The sequence below is a fragment of the Papio anubis genome, chromosome 1 (genome assembly GCF_008728515.1).
Source record: "Papio anubis isolate 15944 chromosome 1, Panubis1.0, whole genome shotgun sequence".
In the NCBI taxonomy this organism is placed as follows: domain Eukaryota; kingdom Metazoa; phylum Chordata; class Mammalia; order Primates; family Cercopithecidae; genus Papio; species Papio anubis.
Window position 1 is genome coordinate 190,279,495 of NC_044976.1, and position 12,071 is coordinate 190,291,565.

Consider the following 12,071-nt stretch of genomic DNA (forward strand, 5'->3'; position numbering starts at 1 on the left):
TTTTTTTTTTTTTGAGACGGAGTCTCGCTGTGTCACCCAGGCTGGAGTGCAGTGGTGTGATCTCGGCTCACTGTAACCTCTGACTCCCTGGTTCAGGCAATTCTCCTGCCTCAGCCTCCTAAGTAGCTGGGATGGCAGTCACGTAGCACCATGCCTAGCTAATTTTTGTACTTTTAGTAGAGACAGGATTTCACCATGTTGGCCAGGATGGTCTCGATTTCCTGACCTCATGCTCCCAAAGTGCTGAATTACAGGCACGAGCCACTGCGCCCAGACAAAAAATTTCTCAATTACACGGACTAGATGATGATTTAGCCACCCTTGTAAAACACCACATGACAAATTGGGCCATAGCCAGAACTAATGAACTAGTTAACCTAGCTGCCCAATTAGCCCACACTATGATAAAAAAGGAAAAACAAGATTGAAGATTGCCTGAGTTATACATTTACAGCTAAAGCAATTAACTTCTCAAACCTCTTGGCTGCAGGAAGATTCTAAGCTTCCTCAGTCTGAGAACTCTTCACTCCCAGTCTGTTACTACTATAAAGACTGGGACACCTTAAGAGGAATTGCCTTAGGCTGAAAGAAAAGGCAGGAAAATGCAACTCTAGAAGACAAGGGATGCTCCAAGGAAATGCAGGGGTTTCACCTCTTCAAATATTCTACCCTGACAGACAAATTGGGAGAGACTAATAAAATAAACCGTAAGCTTACAACTGCCTTAATTGACGCAGGTGTGACTATATTTCTGCTAACTCCCATCTTAATTAGAACCCCATTGTTGGAGTAATGAAAGAATTTACATGGCGGGTGTGTCTAATAAAACAATCTTTTGTTTTAAGTCCAAACCTGTACCTTACCGGTTCATCAGGTTCAGCTCCTCCACTGAAGGCTCTAAGTGTGACATGCACAATAGGTCCTATATGTTTCTTATATGCCCTGGGTCCCCTGTCAATCTTTTGGGCGGTGATCTCCTCAACATCCATAATGCCCATATCTCTTTTTCATGAAAAGGTGAACTTTTTTTAGAATTGGAGCCAGGGTACCAAAAATACCAAATTAAAAAATGTCCTGACAATGTACCACAATTTACTACTAGTAACGTTAAAACATCAGCTTGTGACTGGGAAAATGAAATGGAGACAGAGGAGGAAATATTGGGGGGAAGAGAAAACATTGGAATAAAAAGCAGGAAACATTACAACTCTTTCTAGCTTCCCCAATCGTCCTTTTAACGCCAGAAGCAGAGCACTTACTCAAGGATGTCCCCTCCCATTTATGGTCTCAGTCAAATACAGATATAGGAAAAATATTCTCAGCCACTCCAATAAAAGCAGAGATGAACCCAAAGAAACCCCTACCCAAACTTAAACAATATTTTCTACGACAGGAAGCCATAGATGGAACTGCCCCTCTCATACAAGATTATCTGATAAAGGGGCCTCATTATTCCCTGCACGAGCCCCTGCAACAGCCCTATGTTGCCTGTAAAGAAACCAAGCTGGAGAAGACAGAGAGTTGTGCAGGACTTGAGGGCAACAAACAATACTGTAATACCCAGGTACCCAGTAGTCCAAACCCACATACCCTTCTATCAGCTAAACCCACTACCAGCCAGTATTTCTCAGTTGTGACTCTCTGTAGTGCCTTCTTTAGTATTCCTGTAGATCCAGACAGTCAGTATTTGTTTTCTTTTACTTGGAAAGAACAGCAATATATTGGACTGCAATGTCCCAAAGGGTATACAGAAAGTCCCACTTTCTTTTCCCAAATATTAAAAGATGATTTAGATTTAATTTTTCCCCAGGGCTCAACACTTATTCAGTATGTGGATGACTTTCTCCTTTGTCCAGACACACTATCTATCCTTTCAGGAAGATAGTCTATATTTACTCAAACAGCCACCAAGGGACACAAAATGTCCAAAGACAAACTTCTGCTATGATTACTGCAAGCTAAGTGTTTGGGGCATATTATCTTGGTCAAAAGACTGAGTATTAACCCTGACAGAGTGAGAGGAATTTTAGCTTTCCCAATGCCCATCGCTAAGAAAAAACTTAGAGGATTTTTAGGCCTGGGAGGCTATTGTAGAAACTGGATACCATATTTCTCCCTTATGTCTCAACCTCTGTATGCATACCTAAAAAATAAACAACCTGATCCCCTCGGGTGGACTCCAGAGGCACAATCAGCTGTACAACAAATAAAGGAAATTCTAACTAATGCCCCAGCTTAAGGCACCCAAATTGCCTTTCTCCCTTTTCGTACATGAAACTGGAGGTACTGCACCCAAGGTACTGACACAGAGACATGGTGATCATCAGAGACCTATAAGCTATTATAGCCAACACCTGTACCCTGTGGCTCAAGGGCTGCTTCCTTGTGTGACAGCAATATCAGCCATGACCCTTCTGCACAAGTCTGTTGAAGATATAATTATGGATTCCCCTCTTACCATTTTTGTGCCACATTCTCTTGAGGCCCTTCTAAACTCTCATCATACTCAACATCTGTCTGTCAACTAGTTAGCCTCTTATGAAATTTTGCTTTTATCATCTCCTAATATTACAATTTCCTGCTGTAATAATCTTAATCCAGCCACTCTCTTGCCAGGCCCTTCCAATGAAACCCCCCACGATTGTATTCTGATGACTGACCGACTTCTCTCCCCCAAGACAAACCTACAGGAAATACCACTGGATAATGCTGAATGGTATACAGATGGATCTTATTTAAGAGGAGAGGATGAAAATTTTAGAGCAGGATATGCTGTGGTTTCCTTACTAGAGGTAATTAAAGCCAGTCCTCTTCCCCAGACCAGATCAGCTGAAGAGGCCAAATTGATTGCCCTGACCCGACCTTGTCAACTGGCAAAAAGACAAGGCTGCAACCATTTACACTGACAGCTGCTACGCTTTTGGGGTTGCTCATGACTTTGTTATGTTATGGAAAGAGAGAGGATATTTAACCTCCTTGGGGCAACCCATAAAAAATGGACAACAAGTATCAGAGCTGTTAGAAGCTATTCCAAAAGCAAAATGTTTGGCAACTGTAAAAATCCCAGGTTATTCAAAATTAGACACCAAAGAAAGTTAAGGTAACCAACTGGCTGATGCTACAGCTGAAAGGGCAGCATCTGAGCCACCAGTCCCAACTCGGGAAATGGCCATAAAACCCTAAATACTTAAAAACATGTTGAAAGAAACCCAGAGCATAGCTCCTACAGAGGAGAAATCTACTTGGAAATAGGCAGGGGGATACTTATCTCTTGAAAGTGAAATATGATGTGGACCTAATAATAAACCCATTATTCCAATGAGATGTCAGGTGTCCCTTATGGAATATGTTCATAATCTAACCCATTGGAATCTAGATAAAATAATACCCCGGTGTAAACGATATCACTGGAAACCATCCTTCACAGTGGCACAAAAAGTTACTCTCGATGTGCTATTTGTCCCAAATATAACTTAGGAAAGGCCCTCCATGAGGCCTAGGGTCATTTTTTACTTCTGGCTCGACCTTTTGAGGTATGGCAGCTTGATTTTCTCTGGCTGCCATCATCTCAAGGTTGGAAATATGTTTTTGTAATGGTCTGCATGTTTGCCCATTGGGCTGAAGCTTTTCCCTGCAGGCAAGCAGCAGCCATGGCAGTTGGAAAATTCTACTAGAAAAAATTATCCCACTGTGGGGAGTCTCCTGTGAACTTCACAGTGACAGGGGAGCTCACTTTACTGGCCAGGTTATTCAAAATGTTTGTGAAATTTGACCCATATTTCAACATTTCCATTGTGCCTACCATCCCCAATCCTCAGGCCTGGTAGACAGGACCAATGGAATAATTAAAACACAATTGGCTAAGTTCACAGAGGCATTTCAGCCCCTGGCCCAAAGCTGCTTACACTCTGATCCACCCCTTTTGGAAAACATTAACTTTCCCCTTATGAAATTACAACGGGAAGGCCCATGTGTATGGGAATGAACATAACCAATCCAACTCTTCTCAAGGGAGATATATAGCAATATTGTGAGGGACTCATTTATTATCTTAAAAAAAAATTAAGATTTGGACCAGGCGCCATGGCTCATGCCTGTAATCCCAGCACTTTGGGAGGCCGAGGCAGGTGGATCATGAGGTCAGGAATTCAAGACCAGCCTGGTCAATATGCTGAAAACTGTCCCTTCTAAAAATACAAAAATTAGCTGGGTGTGGTGGCATGCACCTGTAGTTCCAGCTACTTGGGAGGGTGAGGCAGAAGAATCCCTTGAACCTGGGAGGCAGAGGTTGCAGTGTGCTGAGATCTCTTGAACCCAGGAGGCGGAGGTTGCAGTGTGCTGAGATCATGCCACTGCACTCCAGCCTGGGTGACAGAGTGAGACTCCGTCTTAAAAAAAAAAAAAAAAAAAAAGAAATCAAGATTTGGTAAATAATGCTTTTCACACTGTGCTCCCTGAAGATGAGGTGCCTGGTCATGGTCTGCAACTCAGAAATTTTGTCTACTGGAAAGGACATCTAATAAAGGATTTCCTTCAACCCCAGTGGAAGGGGTACCGTACCAGGTATTATTGACTAATCCATATGCCACAAAATTAGAGGGCATAGACTCATGGATTCACATCTCTCATCTTAAAAAGGCACAACCTCCTGAGTGGACTGTAACTCCCACCAAAGACCTTTGCCTCCAGTTCATTAAACATCAACCTTTAACACAGGATTAGAAGCAGACGACAGCTGTTGTGGACTGCTTAAACCCAAGACATAGAACCAGACCTGTATACAAAGGAATGCCTATGTTTATTGTACAATAACCACTACCATTATTGTCCTAGATATGCTGCAACCGCTGTCTTATAAAGAACAGAGCACTTACCTTGTCTGATTTAACACCCTTTAGTAACTAAATACATTTCACAACCTTGAAATGAGACTTGTCTCATCATTTTCCTCCATTGACAACACTTTTTTGTTTTTACAAACAATATGACAATGAACATCTTTGTATAAATATCTTTGTATACATGACAATTTCTATAGAATAGACTCTGAGATACATAATTGTGTCAAAGGATACATGTATTTAAAATTATGGACAATATTGCCAAATTGCCCCCAAATACATTTAGTATCATTTGGATTCCACAATGACCACTTTCTTCCCCTAATGGCCTGGAATATCTCCCTTTGAGTCCTTTTATGTCTTGATTTTATAGTATGGCTTTTGCAGAGGAGCATTTTGTTAACATGGATTCTCCTTTGCTGCCGGCATTTAAGATTAGCTCCTATTTCTAACCTCATATTGCACTTGCTCCTTCTCTGTTTACTAATCTGGCTATAACTCTAATAAGAAGCATACTCTTTATAAAGGCTGCTCATACTTTCACAAAAATGAATGTCTGAAATTAAAAATAATGCATAGTTAAATAGTATAAGTTTTACTCTGTAGGGAAATTTGCTCAATAATAGAGGCTGATCTCATATTTTTCCTTTTGGCTTAAAATATTTAGGTCCACTTTAAAATGTCTAACCAAGTTTTCTTTTTTCAGAAGAAGAATTAAATGCAGTCTTCATTCATTTTTAATCAAAGTGCTCTCAAGTTACAGTATGTATGTTAAAAAATGTATTCTGTCTCATGAGGGACAGGACAACCCTAAACGGTGTTGTTTTTCTCAGTTGTTTACAGCCCCCATGTGAAACTTCCTAAATTGGGAAGCAGTGATTGAGACAGGGACACTGAGGTCAGGAGAACCTAGGAAGCTCTTTATTTTTATCTCCTCTTACTATAACTGCTTCTGAGAATGGCATCACCCACAAATTATTCTGGGGGAAGCAGGGAGACAGGAGTAGATGGACTAAATGGTAGCAAGAGGACAGGGAAGCCAGGTAGCACTAACCTAGGCAAGAAATTAAATGGGCCTAAACTACCCAGTGAGGAAGGAGGGAGGGTAAGGGAGAGATGAGTCTGTGAGATATTAATAGTTAACCTTTAGGTGAGCACTGACCACATGCCAGGCCCTGGGCTTAACGCTTTACATGTGTTATCTTCATTAATTATCCGTTATAGCAATGCTAAAGTGTTACTTCAATATTTTACAGATAAAGGCGTTGAAGCTAGAAGACACTAAATAACTAGCCCAAGGTTGTGCAGCAAAGTAGGATTCAACCTGGGCCATCTGACTCTACAGCCCATGTGTTTGCACTCGGTACCACAGTGGTCTTTGCTCTGTGTTAGAGACACACTTGATAAGGCTCATAGACTGTTGGATATGAGGCATGAGGGTCAGAGTCTCAAAGGTGATGTCTTTCAGTGGAAACATAACTATTAGTAAATGGTATTGCTATTCCTTGGAAGAGGTGTTAAAAGATAATTTTCAAAGAAAGTAGAATGGTGATTCATACAAATATAAGATAGACTCATGTTAGAGATTTTATTTCACGTACTATTAAAAAGGAAATTGGTAAGACGTTACAATCAGTTCAAAAGAAAATTTAAAGATAAAATGCACATGTATAAATCAGGAATGTTGAAATGAATGTGCAAATGGAGGCAAAACTAGTTATCCGCACCGTGGGGAAGGGACGCCAATTAGACTTCTACTGGACATTATCTACATGTCTATAGACAAGAATTATTTTGCATTGCTATTAGTTATCTACAATTTACTGAGTTATAAAATAGTTACCATAGAATAAAAATCAGATAACCTCATTATTGTCCTTAGTCAATGTGTAATTATTCATGGAAATTATTCATTTCCCTACAGAGGATAAGGATGATGACATCAGTAGTTAAGTAAGGACTGTTGGGGAAATAAGGACTGTTGGGAAATGAGGTTAATTTTGGGCATATTGCATTTGAGAGGCCTGTGACATACTGTGGTGTCAATGCCCTATGAGAAACTAACTAGGTCTATGGCCTAGAAAAAATAAATCAGGTGATAAAACATACATCTTGCTTAGGTAACATAGTAATAATAGCTGTCATTTATTGAACACATACCTTGTACAGTATTTATGCTAAGTACTTTATGTGGATCATGCTATTTAATCCTCATAACACCCTTGTGAGGCAAAATAAATGTTCAGAAGATAACTTCTATGTTATAGAAGGGAAAACTGTGGCTTAGGAAAAGTAAGTGACTTGCTCAAGGTCACACAGCTAGTAAGTGGCAGGGCCGTTGCTCCTAAGCACTGGGCTTATTCTCCAAGCATCTCCAAGTGACAGGATGTGGAAAGACCCAGAGCATTGGTACCTGAGAAGATAGGTAATTTTACTTAAGACTGATCTAGCAGGGGGTACTATTAATAGACATTAAAAATAATTTCGGAAAACGTAAAATTATTCTTGGTGATGAAATGCCTCAGAAGCTCTTCTGATTTAAATAGTGTGCAAGAAACAGAGTAATGTCAAAATGTTTTACATATTTCTTATTTTGCTAGGTTTATGAGAATTCACTCTTTTATTTTCTGAACAGAAAAAAATGATACTTTTTTCAGTAGTGTGCATGGAATAATTTCTAGACTAGAAATGAGAAACCTTTCTTTCTTTTGAGTCTGTTCTATAATATAGTCCTAGAGTAGTCCTAGCACAGCCATAGTCAGGAAAAAAAAAGGGAGGAATAAGCAGGGAAAAAGATGCATGTGGAGATTCAAACCCATGGATTCAAAAAAGATGCATGTGGAGATTCAAACCCATGGATTCAGAAAGGTATATATAAAGGGAAAGATATGAAATTCTAGGCACGGCATGAACTATTGACAATTGACAGGCAGACAGGTCCACACACACTCATAGGGAGAGTGAGAAAGGGAGAGAGACCTACAGATACTTTTATGGAGTAACATTCTTGTAATACGGCTTTTGCGATATCACTACTAAGGCTTCTGGAGTCATTTGGACATTGGAGACTGTGGGCTTAAATGGTAAAGAGCCTATGATGTATGTTCTGGAGTCTCGTGTTCTGACTCAGCCATATTTTACCTGTTACCTGGGACAAATCAATTGACATCTCTTTGTCTGAGTTTTCTTACTTGTCAAATTGTGTATGTAGTACAGTCGTCTTCCCAATCACATAATTATTGTGAGGATTAAGTGAGATAACAGTTGGCATTTTATTAATTTTAAAGTAGTATAAAATGTGCAGCATTATAATTACTGCTGTAGTCTTTACATAATATGTGTTTTGTTTTTGCTGGCACCACCACTAATGTTTGGCACAGATTCAAAGGCAGCAGGGGAGGTTTGGCGTGTGTATGTGTGTGTGTGTGTGTGTGTGTGTGTGTTTGTGTTTATAGTGAAAGAAAGGGAAGGCTTCAGGTACTCTCATTGGTGGTTGTTGGCATGGGGAAGGTGGAGGTGGGTTAACTAGAAGCAAGAGATCACATGGGACTGGTTTGGGAAGCTTATTTGGCTTTCTTTGGTCACTCCTGAGTTAGAAGCAGGGGCAACAAGTAGAGAAGCTGGCACTCATTAACCAAGTCCTGACTGTTCTGAGCTGATTGCTGCAGGGGTTGTGGGTTAGAAATCTATTGCTGTAAACAGTCTGGTCATTGTCCATATGTATATTCAGTCTCCCAGTGCAGTAGATATGATCAGGTTCAGGTGGCCGCTTGTGTCATGATTTGCCACTGTGGCCTGGGGAGTTTATCCATCCCTGTTTCACCTTGGACACTAAACTTCCCCCCCCAGTCAGCTTCATGAGGAAAGTTAAAATATCAGCTTTGTTTCAATGGAGGGAAAAGCATTTCTAGGAGTAATCTAGATTGTATGCAGTGGGGGTAATTCTTCATCATGAGTTTCTGTGGTAAGAGTGAAATAGGTCACGAGGAAAAGTAAGAAATGGAACAATACTGAAGAGTTGGCAGAGCCAACCAAAGTTGGGGAGAAGTGATCTGTATCTATACAGGCCCCATAGAGCTCACTCTTTCCTGACTCCACAGTTTTTGAATCTTGTCCCTGCATCCAAACTGTGGACCTCTCTGTGAGGTGAGGTTTACGCACAGGGTTTTCCATATAAGCCACGAGGTGAAGTGAAGCAAAGCGTTTCCTGGTTATGCGTCATATCTTCATCAGATGTAACTGTGAGATAGTCTGGGTCTAGTTTGGTTGAAAACTGCTGCTTTTGACATGATGTTTGCTTTCGTTCCTCTTTTTCTTGCCCTTTTTTCCTCTCCCTGCTTTCTCTCCGTTAAAAGCTTCTTGGCTGTGCTCTTTATCTAATGAATTCCAGTTGAATTTGGTTGGTTCTCACTGACTCTTTCAAAGGAGGCAGCTCAATTTGCCTCTTACAGCAGGGTAGTCTAAGGAGGATCTAAGCAGGCGGAATTTTTCCTTCGGCTGCTGGAGGCTTGCTCTAAGAGTCCATGGAGGTGGTGGTCTTCTGTGGAATCTGACTGAGGTCTTTGGGAGGCCAGCTGGAGTACCAGCTTTGTTATAAAGAGTGTTCTGGAGGAATGAGCAGTCCCAGGCAGGTACAGTCCTTTGGGAAACTCTCAAGGTAACTCATTGAACCCCCTATCCTTTTACGGACTTTATTCATAGAATCCTCATCTTTTTCTCTGTTTTCTGAACCTTTAATAAGACAACAAAAGATCACTTGAAACAATCAATTTCTAGGTTTATTTTTTACTTTTAATGAGCCAATACTATAAGAGCACCATTTCAACACAACGCAATCATTTGTGAAGTAAGGGGTTTTAGTTTAGATCTGTGAAAATAGTTTACATGGGAAAGAGGTATGATGGCTCAGAGTGCTGTCAAGAACAGCTTTCTTTCTAAAATGAACCTGTAACTTTCCAACAACCTTCAAATGAACAGAAATCTTAGTTATCATTCTCTAGCGTTAGACACAGTGGAGCTGGGAGAGCCTCAGGAATACCAGTGGTAGCCCTGGGGCCAGCCAGGGAAGCGAGAGGGTGCCCTTTATTAGTGAATATGGTTTATAACTGTGAAGGCAATATTGCTGTAAGAGAGGAATTGGAGCATTGTAAATCTACTCTGTGCATCTGCCATTTAGGAAATCTTCCACTTATAGCACAATCAGAAAAATAGCCACAAGCAAAGCCAGAAAGCTAAAGAGTTTAAGAAAACTTTCAAAGGGAGATGGAGACTCTTGTACAACTCGACCTTTGGTGACCTTGAATGTTCAGTCCCACTGGGTCATGATGGCATTTCTGGCTCCTTCCCATTTTCCTGGGCCAGTCAAGCGGAACTGGTATGGTGAGCATGGGCCAAAGAAGATGGTCAGAGCCAGGTGTGGATCCGTTAGGAGCATAGAGAACAGCTTGGGTTTTGCATTGATATAGGTCAGGAGTTCATCTATGTATGTGATATAATCTGATTGTAAAGCCTTGCAGTAGCACAAGCCAAACCTTTATAAAAGGAAAGTTGGGGAAAAAGGTGAAGACAAAAAAATTAATAATGATAATCTTAGAACAAGTACAAGTGCCCAAAGCAAACAAATACTGCTGCAGAATTTGGGATGGTTTCTGCATTTTCCCCTTTATTTCCCTAGCTATCTAATGGTTGCCTTCTGTTTCTTAAATCAAGATGAGTCCCTTCAAAAGATACTTTATACATATGGCTTTTAATGGGTGCTCTGAATGCTCATAATACATCTTAGTTCTTTGGTGAAATAATTAGCAATTTCCAGAGGAAAATACATTTTAAAATTTCTAAATCTTTATAAAATTCCATTACTCAGAAATAACAAATCTAGTGATTTGTGTAATGTGAAAAGCCACAAAAATCCATAGGGTAAAATTCCCTGAAATGCTGGTATTAGGTTTTAATTAATTAATTAATTTTTCTTTTAATTTCGTTTTTCTTTTTTTTTTTTTTTTGAGACAAGGTCTTGCTCTGTCACCTAAGCTGGAGTGCAGTGGCATGACCATAGCTTACTGCAACCTTGAACTCCTCAGCTCAAGCGATCCTCCTGGCTCAGCCTCCTGGGACTACAAGCATAAGCCACCATGCCTAACTAACTTTTATTTTGTAGGGATAGGGGCTTGCTCTGTTGTCCAGGCTGGTCTCAAAGTCCTGAGCTCAAATGATCCTCCTACATTGGTCTCCCAAAGTGCTGGGATTACAGGCATGAGCCACTGCACCTGGCCCCTAAAATTGTTTGCTGACATGCATGACAAGATTTTCATTGTATAGCAGTTCTAATTAGTTATCTATTACACTGGAGTTCCATAATGAAGATCACATCATATCCCAGGTTGATAAAGAAGAGACATCTAAAATGCTATTATTGTTTTGGAATTTGGTACTTTGACAAGGATAGATCGACCCTTGAAGTTTGGGAATATATATGAATAAGAGAGTGATAATAAGTTCCTTAGATGCAATGATTTTAAAACTTGCTTTTTTTTTTTTTTTGCCACAGAACCTTTATTTCAAGTGAAAATGTATATCAAATGCAGAAACAGATGAACATATAAAACAAAATGGGTACAATCGAAATGTTTTGGTTGGATTGAGAGTGAGAGGGGAGGGCAAAGACTCTACTTTGCTGGCCATCAGCCTTCCATTGTCTCCGGCCTTGAGTGGTAGCCACAGAGCACAGCACAAGCGAAAACCTTTCCCACAGAGAAGTGGTCAATAAACTTTATTCTGAAAAAGGCCAGACAGTAAATGCCTCAGGCTTTGAGAGCCACATTACAGTTTCTATCTCAACTGCTAAACAACTTTGGTACTGTAACACAAAAACAGCCATTGACAATATGTACATTAATAAACATGGCTGTGTTCTAATAAAATCTTACAGCCAATAAGGTTTCCATTTCATGTGATTTTCCACATATCACAAAATTTTATTTTTCTTCTTCCTTTTTTCCAGCCAATTAAAAATGGAAAGCAAAAGCAACAATAGAACGGATAAAGACTTGTTCAATGAATGAATGAATGAGCAGACACTTCTAGTGTCAGAGTAAATAGGTACAACTGCTTGCCTGCTGATTATGGATAAGGCATGGAATAATGTACCTGGTAGATTAGGGTTAATTATGTAGTACTTGGATTGGAATCCAAACTCTATGTGATGCTAGAAAACTATGGGCTGAAGTGATG

At 40.2% G+C, this 12,071-nt stretch overlaps 1 protein-coding gene across 1 annotated transcript in view; it reads right to left on the reverse strand.

Annotated features, from left to right (window-relative positions):
- Positions 1-9,593: 9,593 nt before the first annotated feature.
- The window catches only part of FMO1 (flavin containing dimethylaniline monoxygenase 1), a 29,355-nt gene continuing 26,877 nt past the window's right edge, over positions 9,594-12,071 (reverse strand). The window contains 1 exon segment of the mRNA XM_031658661.1: positions 9,594-10,372. Within this exon segment, the coding sequence (XP_031514521.1) occupies positions 10,030-10,372 (343 nt within the window). The 3' untranslated portion in view covers positions 9,594-10,029.